This window comes from Phocoena sinus, chromosome X (genome assembly GCF_008692025.1).
Source record: "Phocoena sinus isolate mPhoSin1 chromosome X, mPhoSin1.pri, whole genome shotgun sequence".
Taxonomy (NCBI): domain Eukaryota; kingdom Metazoa; phylum Chordata; class Mammalia; order Artiodactyla; family Phocoenidae; genus Phocoena; species Phocoena sinus.
In genome coordinates this window covers 101,100,587-101,113,847 of record NC_045784.1, presented here as the reverse complement: position 1 = coordinate 101,113,847, position 13,261 = coordinate 101,100,587, and the positions used below count along the sequence as shown (strand labels likewise).

Below are 13,261 nucleotides of genomic sequence, written 5' to 3'. Positions count from 1 at the left end.
CAGCTGGGAGAAAATGATGAGGTACGGAGAAAAAGGATGTGGGTTTTCTGAGTCCCTAACCTGGGGAGTTCAGGGGTTTTTTCAGCACTATGGCACTGCCGCATCCTTTCCACGAGCCCCAGGCATAGTCTACACGGTACACCGCTTTGCAAGGCAAAGTTTGGGTGGAAGCCCAATCCCTGCTCCCCAGCGGGCTCACATGGGAAAGCCAGGGGTGCTACTTTTCTTCATTTCAGATTGAGCTGCCATTAGAAGTCACTCCAGGGACTTTGGTTCAGCGTTAGGGCTCTCAATCCTGTAGTGATGATCTCAAACACGTACTGAGATGCACTAGGGGTGCCTTGATTTCAGGAGATACCCTAAGTTCTGCCCCCACCCTTTTTTGAGTCAGGTGCACCTGCATTTTATTCATTCTCCAGAGTGGGGAAAGAAGTCAGGGAGATGTGAGATTCTCACCGGTCAGAGAATCCAAGAAGCCACGGAGACCCCAGGGCTCACATACAGGGGAGGAACACGGATCACAGATGGTGGGCAGGCAGAGGTCCCGCGGTGCCTAGACCTTCGGAGCTCAACTCTGCCTTCACGTCTGCCCTTCTGAGTCCCAGCCTCTGCCCACTCGCCCTCTGCTGGGAAAGCTAGGGCCTGGAGACCATCGTTTTCAAAGACTCAAATACCTGCGACTTCCTAGGTCGCTTCCCTCTCCCCCGCTCCAAATATGTACTGGAAGTCTACTTACGTGTAAGACACGGTGCAGGAATATGAAATTACCTCCCCTTGGGGATCAAATGGAGTTGTCTTTGCACAAGGAACTTAGCTGGGAGCAGCTTGCACAAACAAAAAGCAGGAAAGGAGGGGCTGTCAGGCCCTCTTCCCAGGCTCCGCCCCTAAGCTGATAAAGCCACCCCGACTGAAGGGTTCCAGGGGAAGTGGGCCAGATCCTTTCTAGTTCTGTCAACTCTCTCTTTCAGCTGGATCCGACCAAGAACTGAAAACTGAACGTAATAAATCATCAACCCCGGGCCCCCGCCTAAAATCCAATTTCATCTTTAGGAAATAGCCTTCTAGCACAGAACGCAGCCATGAGCGACTCCATTTCTTCTTTCTCGGGAACCGAATGAGGTAGGAGAGTGAGGGCTCACTCCCCATGTTTGCCCACAAAACAGCCAAACGAAGAGTCACGAGCGAGCTGGGTGAGTGGAGTTTTACCTGTGACAACTTTGGTAGATTATGGCTGGTGCCTTCAGTAGCCAATGACTCTACGTGTTCCTTTAATCTAGGGTGAGGTGCCAACAGCTTCAGGATATCGGGAGAATGTTCCTGAGAAGCCCCCGGGAATGATGGTGAAAAGAAACTAAGGAGAAGCTGTGACATAAAACAGAAGACTTCACTACTTAAGTTTCTACAGGTGCTTGGGTGAAGGGTGGGGGGAGGAAGGGGCAAAGGGCACAGCTTGCAGGGCCAAACTCTAGGGAGGAAGCCTTGGACCAGAGACCCCGACACAGTGGGGTAGGGGTCCTCACTTCAGCGCATCGGAATTGCCTGGGGAGCTTAGGGAAAGTCCAGGTTCTAAGTTCCCATGCCCGGCTCCCCCAGGTCTGAAGTGTGGCCCGAGAATCTGGATGTTGAAAAGGTACTACAGATGCCTTTGTCACCCTAGCCAGAGGTACAAACCACCACTCCGCTGCTGCCATTCCATAGAAATATCTGCAGGGGGATTTCAAAACCTACCTAGGAGGAAAGAGGCAGAGGTGAAGACGGGAGAGAAACATCAGCTGGGGGACCTGGAGTCGTGTCGGCGACACCCCCATGGGTAGAAGGTGACAAATGTCATCGAGGTTCCTCGCTACTTCTTCCCACCCTGCCCGTTTTGCTCCCTCCTCCATCAGCCCCGGATCATGAATCCCTTCGACAGTGAAATGTCCGGAAAAGCAGAACCCAACCTTCCTTCCTCTTCTCCTAGTCTCTCCTCCCCGTTTCTGGCCTTCACTTTCCAGAGAATGTCAGGTATCTTCAAGGACCGGGGGCAGGCCGGTTCCAGTCTATGGCTGGCTTCCTTTGCAATGGATAAGCTGGGGGCAGTGGTGCGGGGGCAGGTAGAAGACCCAGAAGGGACCGCGAGACAAAGATGTGCGGTCGCGCGGACGCTGCGCCATCAGCTGCCCACATCCTTGTTTCAGTTCTCCCCTGTGAAAGCGCCAATTATCAGCATACATATGTATCTATCATGTGTAACACAACACAGGAAGGCAGGTCACTCACTTCTAAAGCATATTCACAAGTTTGCCACTGAGACCCACTAAAGGGCGCTCCACCCTTTGTTCTGGGTAATAGGGTATTAACTCATCAGAAGAATCTGACCGAAACTCTGACCAAACTCTCTCTGCCAGCACTTTCCACATAGCCAAGCCCTGCTCATCCCTCAAGGCTCAGCTCCAGCACTACCTTCCCCTACTCCCCCAGCCTCCCTGATCTCTCCTGTCCTTCCGTGTTCTCGACTGCACTATAAGATAGCACCTTACACTACACAGTCTTGTGTTAGCCTCAAAATGCGTTGCAGATGTAAGTCTTTCTCTCTAACCAGATGGTCACCTTCTGGAGGGCACGTGACAGATGTCCAATAAATACTCATCACACTGGATGGAACTGAATTAAGACACTAGCCATCCCAGGGCCCAGGGAGAGGCCTAGGGTTCAGACCCAAGGTCTTCAGACAGATGCCTCTATCTCCTCCCAGCTAGGAGTTGGTAAAGGAATGAGGTGGGGAGGTACTCACAGCGACCAGGGCCATAAATGCCACCTTTCAGAGGCTCCTCCCGAGTGGCCCACCAGGACCAACCCACTTCTGAAGCAATCTCCCTGGAATTCTCCCAAAAAGAACAGTATCAGCCATAGGGCATCCCAAGGTACAGGGATAAAAGGGTATAGAGTGCGGTGAGAGGGAAAGAGAGGCGGAGGGGGAACTCGAAGGAAACAAAGCAGAAGTAACAGCAGCTCTGACCTTCTTCCTTTAATACCTAAGATAGACTAGGCCTTCTCAGTGGCTTTGGAAAACAAAGACACTTCGGTGTCTGCCTGTGAAAGGCCCAAATGGCTCAAGAAGGCAAAAAAGAATCTGAGGTAAATACAAACATTAAAAAGAAACCCAGGCCTGTGAGTGGCTAAGGCAGCTAATTAATCCCAAGTGAGCCTGGACCATCTCTGTCATACCTTTATCCCTGGAATGGGAACAATCCAGTAAATAAGCACAGCGGAGGTCCTCAGTGTTCTTAAGTAACTGCCATGCCCTCGCCACACTCAGCGGAAATTCGCCTCTAAATACTCACCCCAGCTTCAGAACTCTGGAACACTCGTCACAGGCAAATGCTCGCTTGTATTGTCTGAAATTTATATTACACTATATAACAAGTGCAAGATTGTAAGGTAGGTCCTTGAGGACTGACACTGTGGCTTATGCCTCTTTGGGTCTCAGAGCTTAGCACAGTGTGTTCCCCTGCCCCGCTAAGGCAGCTGTGGAAATGACACTAGGTGGTCTGTAAAATCGGGCTGTAAGGAGAGATCAACCCAACTGATGATACCAGAGCCTCTCAGGCCAACTGGGAAATGGACAAATGAGAATAAAGGAACCACTCACTCCTGAGCCCAACACCTGCCTCTTTTGGCCTTTGCACACTCTGTCCCCAAAAGTCAAGGCTCTTCTAATCGCCTTTGTCCATCCATCCCAGACCCGGATAATCCCATTGCTGCTCTCCCCCCAGCCCCAGCAGTGGGTGCTGAGACTCCTGACAAGGCCTCCTTGCTCTTTCACCAATCACTAGGTGTGTGACCTCAGGAAAGTCACCAAGCCTCAGCTTCCTCATCTGTCTCATCTGTAACATGGGCATAAATAATAGTACCTACCCTCATAGGGCCATTGGGGAAATTAAATTATATCTTCCCCATAAAGCCCATAGCACAGTGTGGGGTGCACAGGAAATGCTCAATAAATGTTAGCTACTATTATTATTATTACTCACACTATGGAGTGCAGTTAAGATTTGGGAAAGGGTCCACAGCTTGGAGCAATTCTCTGCCACCAGCGCTCTGACTAACCAGGCCAAAGCAACTTCCCGGAAAAGAAACCTTCTGTGACAGGCATAGCGTCCAGAGCTCAGCTTCCCCTAGTTCATTGATTTTGCTAAAGATTCCTTTCTGGGGCCTTCGGAAACCACTCCTGTGTCTTGCGCCCTTTCTTCATCCACAGCTCTGCCAAACTGTACCGGGACAGAGGCACTTGGGGCGTGGCGGTGAATAGGGAGTGGGAGAGCAGAGGCCACCACTGATTGTTAACATCCAACTTCCAGGCCAGTTAGCCAGACCATGAGAATACATTGCAGAACAGTAAGCAACGAAGTCCACGAATTGAGGATGCTTGAGCCTTCACTAATGCGCCCAGTATTTAAACAGTAACATCCACATTCTCCCAGGACTCGAGAGTTGGAATGACTGTTCGCATGTATTGTAATAGCCCTTGACTTATATTCTGTATGTGTTTTATTTCTAGCAAAGGAGCTGAAGGTTGGAGTTCTGCATACGGCAGGGCAGATGGGACCCAACATCCCTTCTGAGGAGCTGGCTGCCCTGTGTGACTGGTGAAGCTGTGACTTAGCTAAAGAAAAGTTCTACAACTGCGGGCAGCCTCACACACAGGACCTCTTGCCAACAGCCAGAATCTCCTCAGGGGGCCTCCATCCCCATGTTAACTTATTTGGTTTTATTTTGTTTTGTTTGTTTCCCACTGACAACCCAAACCCCGAGTCAAAGAAGCAAGAACATCCCTCACCAGCTCCTATGGAAATGCAGGAACCGCTCGATCTGATTGTACACGCCAAAAGGATGGTGCTTCCGGGCCATCAGTTGGCACTTGTGTCTCGCTCCTGTCCCCTCAACCCAGGGAGCCACCCACTCAGGACCCCCAATCCCAGGAAGGGCAGTTCCCTCACTCCCCCCACCCCGGAGAAGACAGAGGGGTGGGGGCCCACTGGGCAGCTGGACCTGACGTCATCTCAACTCACCCTCTGGGCTTCAGCTCTTGCTCTTTTGTTCTTTCCATCGAGGGACACACAATATAGAAACTCCCTTAGTGCTTCCTCCACCTTGCCTAGGGTGGCTAAGGCTTGCGCTTTTCTGAAGTGTGCCTGGAAGAAAACATGAGCATTCAATCCCATTCTTATCCACCTCTTGATGCTGCTATCGTTCGTAACACCAGCTAACTGCTTCGTGGGTTTTCATTGTCGTGTGAAGGGTTTTAAAAGGACTATCTTATCTATAGCCCTACTAGGTAGGCAACTGTTCTGAAGCCCATTTTCAAGGAGATAAAACTGAGATCCAGAGAAATGACTCGCCCAAAATAATAAGAGATTGTGGAATCAAGTTTTGAGCCTGGGACTGACTGATACCGAAGCCCAAATTCTCAACCACTGTGCCTCTGCCTCCCTCTCTCCCAGCCCCACCACTGTATTGGAGGAGGTACCAAATGTAGCAAGAACCCCCATTTGAGCACATACTAACCAGGTTTCAGGACCTGCCTGGATGGACCTTCCTGGTAACTGGCCTGTCAAGCAGAGACCTAGTCCATCTTACCTGCTGAGCGACCACCTACACTCACTGATCATTCATCAGAAGAGGCCCAAGTGAGCCAAGGCATGTGATCTCTCCAAGACCTCAAAGGTAGCTAGTAGCAAAGCTGGAACTAGAACCGTGCCCCTCCCCGCGAAGCAGACCGCCCTTTGGAGGGCTAACCAGGGCCTGCGCAAACGCTTTGGCTCCGGTGGGCTCAGCCCCCTCGCCACGTCTTGAAACAGCATAAGAAGTTTTAGGGCTCCTCAGGGTCCAAGCCCAACTGCCCTGGGAGAGAAACCCTAAGGGGTAGGAGAGGTGCATCCTGGGGAAGAGGGAGGAAAACGAAAAGAGGTGGGAGGAGGGCTGCCTCCTCTCCGTGCCTTAGGACAGGTGCTCCTGGCAGCTTGGCTTGGAGGCTGCCCCTCAGGGGCCTGCTCCCCACTCCCTCAGCTCCACGGCTGAGCCCGAGTGTAACTTAGTGAAGGAAATAATGCAGGGTGCAGCTGCTGGGCACTCTAATATGCGGGGCCTCCCCTTCCGACACGCCTCTGCAGGCCGCGGTGCCCTCCGGCTCGGGCCTGGCTACAAGGGCCAGCCGGGATCTGCCTTCCTGAACAGTGGCCCCTGCTCCAAGCCTCTTGGGGGCCTCCCCAAGAACTCCCCCTCCTTCTGGAGCCGGATGCATGGCTTGTTGCATCTTCCCAGCAGTGCTCCGGGGGCCCTCAGGAGAAAGGCTTGTGTGACATTTCAGGGCGGCTAGAGGGGATAAGTGCTGGCAGCCTCGAGAGGCTTTTGGATCTGACCAATCATACCAAGCAGCCACCCGTATATACTCCAGCTGCTCAGGGCCGCCAGCTCACCCTCCTGGAGCTGCACCGCCTGCAGGAGAATTTGAGAAGCACGTGGCTGGTGCCACGTGGCTGGAATAGGGCTGCACGCGGTGAACTCCTCCCACAAGGGCGTTTCATATGGAAACGGTGGGAAATATGCAAATCAGGGTGTGAGGCGGCTCTGAATCAGAAGCAACGTTCAAGTCTTCTCTCGACCCCCAAGTCAGCAGAGTTCTCTCATCACTGCCTCTCTGCTTACGCCAGCACTTTGGGGAAATGAACTCCTGTTTAATATTTCCACCAACTCTTCCTTCACTGGGGAAGTCACTTTTCCTGTTTCATCCAAGATGGTCCACTGCTTACTCAGCCTTGTTTCCCACTGCACTGTCGAGGCCCCAACCCTTAGGGGGCCTAAGCAGAAAGAGTTGCAAGAGAAGTCCTCTTACGCCCAGGCAGCTCACTGGCCTGCACCACTACAAGGCCTGAAATAGCTCCCACTGAAGCTCCTGTGGGTTAAGACTTTGGTGACTTTGAATAAACTGTAATTGTGCTCCTTGGGAAAGAGAATATACTAATCCGTCATCATTCATGAAAACCTTCTCATGAAAGAACATACGAGATTCACTCTGACATTAATGGCCCAGTATGCAGCTCCACAATGTTTTATCTGAAGTTCCCAGATCTTGAAAACAGTCTGATAATCCAGTATTTTCATAAGCTTGACATCAGAATCATCAGGTGGCAAAACCTGACCTAAAACGATGTGTGTTACAGTCTTTGTCCCACTTCGTGTGTATTTTCGTGTAATATCCTGCAGAAATAGCGTGTGTGACTATGGGGCGCTGTCCAGAGCTCAAACCTGGGCTTTGTGAGGTTGGGAACATTCTGGATTCTGAACATATCTGGCCCCACGGGATTCAGATAAGGGATCCCAGCCTTGGATGAGTTGGGGTTGTGTAGAGAGAGCACCACACCAAGAGCCAGCGTTACAGCTCACAGAATGGTCTCTTGGCCATGCTCACCTGTAACCCTCACTGCATCCCTGTGAGGCGATCAGGGCAGACAGCAAGATCTTCCTTTTGCAAACTAGGACACTTAGGGTTCAGAGAGTAAAGCGACTTCCGCATGGTCACTTAGCTTGCGGGTAGTAGAGACCAGGCTCAAATCTAATCTTCTAAACAAAATATTGAAATGTGGCTGAGGGCCAGTCCTGAGGCCTGACAGAGATGCAGAAAGTGACACTTCGCACCCTGGCATCTTGAGAGATGCTGAACCTGTCTTTCTCCCCACCCCTCCATGTGACCCACATGTTTAGGGGAACCGGCAGGCTGACTGACTACATTAAGGACTTGAGATGGCAGAACAAGCCAGCAATACTTCTCTCTCCCTCCTGTTTCTACTGTCCTGGGAAAAGAACGACGCTGTTGATGGCAGACACATACAACGCTATGTGCCAGGCACTGTTCTAAGTATCTGCATGCATTAGCTCATGTAATCCTCACAACAAACCCTGTGAAGTAGATGCTTTGAATATCCTCATTTTATAGATGAGGAGATGAGGTACAGGGAGGTTAGGTAATTTGCCAAGGCCGCACAGCTAGTAAAAGTAGCAGAGCTGGGACATAAACTCAGGCAGTCTGGCTCCCAAGTCCATGCTCTAGAGAGTCACAAGGCCCAGGCTGCTCTGCGTGCGGGTCATCAGTGGAAGATCAGGTTGGGGAGGAATCCAGCTCCCTTGCAGATCCCTAAGTCACCCTTTGTCAAGGGACCCCCCGGCTCCTCTGAAGAGCCTTCTCCCTGCTCTGAGTGAGGGAGGCAGTCCTTCCTGCCAGTTTGTGTCCACAGTACAATTCCTTCCCGTCCCTCCCATCCCACACTCACCTTAAAACCCATGGGGCGGAGCTTACATGCTATTTCCGCATCATGCAGTGCATCCTCATGAGACTCCAAGGTGAAATAAATTTGAGACCGGTTGCTGTAAAGCAAGTGGTCATTTGGAGCTGCCAAAATGAGAAAAAACAAACAAACAACAAAAAAACCTTGAGCAAAATGGCAAGTTATCTAGGACTTTTCTGCTAGAGACCCAAAGGGGTAAGCTGGATCTCCAGCCCTAATATTGCCCTGCCTACCACACCCCCCAGCCACTCTGGGTCTGAGCTTCCCCAACTGTAAAGAAGTCATTTTTCCCCTTCTCTCAAGCAGTTCCTTAGAGGGCCTGTGGTGTCAGTGATGCATTAGCAACTTTGACTCTCGCACCCTGGAACTCTCGCACCCTGCTTCATGGCCGTGGCTAGCAACTGGCAGCCTGGCTTCTGGGTGAGGTATTGCCCACAAGGAAACAGGCCAGGGAGGAAGGAGAAGGGGATGGCCAGATGTGACCCCCATCCTTGCCACCAGGAAGACAAGTCCAAGTTAGTCTCCCGGTGATATCAGCGATATCTCTGTCTACAAACCCCAGCATACATGAAGTTCTTCTGAAGAAAACAGAAATGCATCTGCAAGCCTCCATCCTCTCATTACAGATAGGCAGATGTGAATGGACAAGACTTCTGGGAATAAAGTGAGGTTGTCTCTCATCAATACTCTGAACCACTAGATGCCAGGGATGGAAAGGCCTTTAGAGATCATCTGGCTCAATCAACCCATTCTTCAAGGAAAATCAAGCCCAGAGAGGGGAAGGCACCTGCTCAAGTCTAGCTAGCTGGCCAGACTCATTACTAACTTGCCAGACTTTGAATCTGGGGTGGGAGACAGGTTCCTTTTTTTCCGAAGGGGAGTGTAGTACTTCGAATAGTAAGGAAGAGAGACTGGCCATCTTCCGGCACCAAGATACTCTTTGTTGCGGAGGTCCCTTTCCTCTTAGAAGGGTGAAGAGGTCTTGACATTTTTCACTTTGACTCCTCTAGTGGTGCAAGGAAGAACCCCCAGGGGAAAGTGGTGACAGCAACAAAGGGGGAGGAGGAGGGGGGCAGGAAGGGGCTTTCGTGGCCCTTGGGGGTCGGCTGAAAGGAATGGAACCTCCCTTGGAGACCTGGGCTTAAGCGGCTGCCACCTGTCTACGTCATACTGCCCTGCTCTTCCCCAGGGACTGGGCTCCACCTTCTGCTGCGGGAACAGGCTTTGTTGGGGTTTTTCCCCCAGGGGTGTGCAGAGGGTTCGCCTGGGTGCCCATTACTTGCTCTTAAGACATCAGTCAAGAGTTTGCAGTCTCCTCTGTCCCTTTCCTTGCAGCACACACTGTGCTTTGCTTGGGCACACGGGGTCTCGTTCCTCCCCCTCCCCCACTACCTGTTGCAAGCTCGGGTGGAGATGCAACACGTGGAGGCGCCAGCCCACCCCCTCCTCCACCCATCCGAGCGGGGCTCAGGGCACCCTGGGATCCCAGAGCCCTGTCTGCCCAGCCCTGTCGCCTCCTCCCCGGCACGCTTCGCCAGACACCGCGCCCCGCCGCCGAGCTCCTGGCAGCCGGCCTGAGCTGGGCAATACCCGCGGCTTGGCGTCCACTTCCTGGGTCCAGACGCGGGGGGTCGGGGAGGGGGGAGTCGTTCCCTGAGGGAACTCGGGCGCCCTAGTGCGGCCCGAGGCGCGGGACTGCCCACATCGCCCTTGAGGCCGCAAAGACCACCCATCCCTCCTCAGGCGGAACGGGAAAGCGGGACAGAGGAGGCCCCCTTGGCAGCCAGCCCACGGTCCCCGAGGATCCCCGAGCCGTCGCCTGGCCGGTCGCCCTCTGGTCTGTCGGGCTGGTGTTCGAGGCGAGAGCGCAGGCTGCGGGCGGTCGGGCGCGGGGGGGGGGCATCTATTTCAGCCGAGGATCGTGTGATAGGAAGCGGTGACAATGAGTCACAGGGCGACGGGGCGCGAGCGCTCCCCCCACCCCGCCCGCACACGCTCCCGGGATGGTTTCCGAGGCGAGCGTGGCCCACTTCAGCTACCTCAGCCGTTACACAATCCCGCCCGCCCGCGCGGAGGAGGGGCCGCCCGGCCCCGGCCGCTCGCGGCCCTTATGCAACCAGTGCTCTCCTGACCTAATTCCACGCCGGACCCACCCCACCGGGAGCCGCGGCCCCGGAAGGGACAACTCCCGGCAGCCACGGCGGCCCCAGGCCGGGAGGGAGCGGCAGACGCAGGCGCCGACCGAACATCCCAGGCTGGCGGGAGCCCAGAGGCCCCGGCGCGCGAGTGGGAAGGGTGCGAAGTTCCCCTGCTGGCCCGAAAGCTACGGACAGGTGTTAAGAGGGGCCCGTGCGCGCAACGACAGAAGGAGAAGGCGAGCCCGAGAAACAGACGGTGACACCGAGCAAGAGCCAGAGTGACAAAGATACGGAAAGAAAAAGACGGAGAAACAGAGCGACACAAACAGAAGCAGGGACTGAGACACGCAGAAACACACAAGCTAACAGGAGACATAGAAGAAGACAAAGAGCAAGGAGGTAGACAGAGACCCAGAGAAAGGGCCATGAACCAGTAGAGACAGAGAAAAAGTCGGAGACGGAACTCCAGAGCCCCCCTCCCCCACTCCGGTCGCGGTCCATCCCAAGGTCCGCGCGCCCTCCTCCGCCCGGGTCCACCCCGCAGCTCCCCGCCGGGCTCGTGCCCCCACCCGCCCCGGCCCCGGCGGCACGGTGGCCTTACCCAGCCTAACTGCCTCGTTGTACTTGAGCAGCGCCGCCTCCACCTGGCGCTCGCGGTACAGCCGGTTGCCCTCGTGCCGGAGTTGCGACGCCCTTGCCGGGCCCGGGAACAACTTCCCGAGGAGGCCGCTGAGCACCACGTTGACCCGCAGTGGCGGCGGCGCCTGCTGCCCAGCTCGCCGAGCCCCGCGCGCCCGCCCGGTGGCCACCATCAAAGCGGAGAGTTTGACCCCGCACAGCGCACAGCGCCGGTCGGCTGCCCGCCCGCGTTCCAGGCACAGTTTACAAAAGGTGTGTCCGCAGGACAAGGACACGGGGTCTGAGAGAAATCCATGGCACTTCCGGCACTTGAAGCCGTCCCACACCTCGGTGGCCTCGGCGGCCGTCGCCGCCCCTGCCTCTTCCGCCGCCAGCGCGCAGCTCGCCCCGCGGCTCCCGTCCGGGGGCTCCGGCGCCGGCTCCTCGCCTTGAGGGACTTTCTCGGCCAGGCAGCGCACCAGCTGTTCCAGCTGCTCGGCCACCAGCTGCTGCCGCTCCGAGAGCTGTCGGTACACCTCGAGGGCTTCACGGAGGCGCCCCCCAGACGCCAGGGCGTCAGCCTGCGTGAGCAGGACTTTGCACTCCGGCGTCGAAGCCCTCGGAGGACGCTCCTGCGGCGGCGGCCGAGTCGGTAGAGGTGCGGGGCCTTCTGTAGCCGCCTCTGGGTGGGGGCCCGTGTCTCCGCGGGCCGGTGATGCCGCCGGCTCCGCCAGCTCTAAGTTGTTGCTGCAGAGCTCGGCGGGCAAGCTCAGCATCTGTTCAGTCTGAAATGAATCCATAGGGAGAGGGACATGCGTGGGGAAGAGGCGTCTAGGGGCCGGGGACGCGGAGCAGGGAGCGGCGGCTGGAGGGAATCGGGGCTGCCACGGCCGCCGCTCTGCCGCTCGCCGGTCCCTGCAATGCCTCCGCGAGCTCCATGCCGGCCGCCCCGCGCCGCCTAATAACTGTCTTGTCTCAGCAAAGTGTTATATAAAACGACACCACGTGACGCGCCGCCAAGCCGCTCATTGGCCGGCGGCGGGGCGATTGTTACAAAACCAGACAGTTTTGTAACAGTGTTGTGCTTGCTTCTGTGGGCTTACCTTTTCTTGGCTTCTTTTTGCTGTTGTTTGTGTTTACACTCTGTCTTAGTTCCCCCTCGCAATGTGGTTCCTTTTCGGAAGACGGGGAGAGAAAGAAAAACCCCAGCGTCTTCTCCTGGGCTTCTCCGTCTCCAAACCCTACCCCATCCCTCCTCCAAACCCGTCAGCAAACAGGTCCTCTCTGCCAGCCGCCTGCTAGCGGTCCCCTCTCCCCTCAAGAGGCCGGTACCTCGAGGCACGCAGTCCGCCAGGTCTTCAGGGACGCCGGAGGCTTGCCCTCCCAGGGGCGACGGCGGCTGTCTGCGAAGGGAAGCGGGTTGGGAGGGTCCCCGGGCAGCCCCTACTCGGGTACCGGCCCCGGCTCCTCACACCCGGGGTCCCTGGCCACCTTCCCCAAGGAGTCCCCCAAAGGTAGTGAGTGCGGTTATCTGAGGGCGCTTGATCTCCTGTGCCGGGAGACTCGGAGCAGCGGGCCCGGCGGGCTCAGCAGTTTGGCGGCGCTCGCTGAGCGGAGAGGGACATGCGGAGAAGATGCGCTCGCCGGCTAGCGCCCGGAGGAGGCCCCCCGCGTGCCCCGCCTCCTCACCTCTCTCTCCTCCAACGCTGGAACCTGCGCTGGGGCGGGAGGCCGGCGCCCCGGCCCCGGGGGCCACTGGCAGGATGGGCGCGGCCGTGAGCACAAGGCCTGCTGGGGTCCGTGGGCACTCCGGGGGCGTGGGAGAACGGCGGGCGGAAGGCGGGAACCCAGAGCGCTGCTCGGGAGAAAGTCTGCGAGTCCCTGCGCACTCCAGCGGCCGGCCCCGCCTTCTGCCGGTCCGCCGCTCCAGAGCGGAGACTTCCGACGCCGGCGTGTCACAGTGGGGGGCTGCGCCCAAGCCGCGATACTTGGCTCACAACGGCTAGGGGTCTCAAGGGTGCCCCGCTTACTTCCAGAAGGCCAGAGTGAACCGCCCACCCCACGTCTCCCTCCCACCCCCACACTTCGGACGGGAGCCACTCGCTCAAATAAGGGTCCTGCTGCTCCAAGCAGGGCGGTGGGGTCTGGACTTGTCTCCGGCTCAGTGGGCCTGCGGAGTCG

At 56.1% G+C, this 13,261-nt stretch overlaps 1 protein-coding gene across 5 annotated transcripts in view; it reads right to left on the bottom strand.

The window, feature by feature from the left end:
* The window catches only part of LONRF3 (LON peptidase N-terminal domain and ring finger 3), a 36,605-nt gene extending 24,325 nt beyond the window's left edge, over window positions 1-12,280 (bottom strand). For 2 of the 5 annotated variants that reach the window (XM_032619793.1, XM_032619794.1), the window contains exons 1-4: window positions 11,064-12,057; window positions 8,310-8,428; window positions 5,052-5,174; window positions 1,207-1,362 (exon numbers count right to left, since the gene is read on the bottom strand). In XM_032619793.1, coding sequence (XP_032475684.1) covers window positions 1,207-1,362; window positions 5,052-5,174; window positions 8,310-8,428; window positions 11,064-11,880 — 1,215 coding nt within the window. In that variant the 5' untranslated portion in view covers window positions 11,881-12,057. Of the gene's footprint in view, window positions 1-1,206; window positions 1,363-5,051; window positions 5,175-8,309; window positions 8,429-11,063; window positions 12,058-12,183 lie in introns of those variants that run through there. The other 3 variants (XM_032619797.1, XM_032619798.1, XM_032619796.1) reach the window with 2 other exon arrangements.
* Window positions 12,281-13,261: the final 981 nt, after the last annotated feature.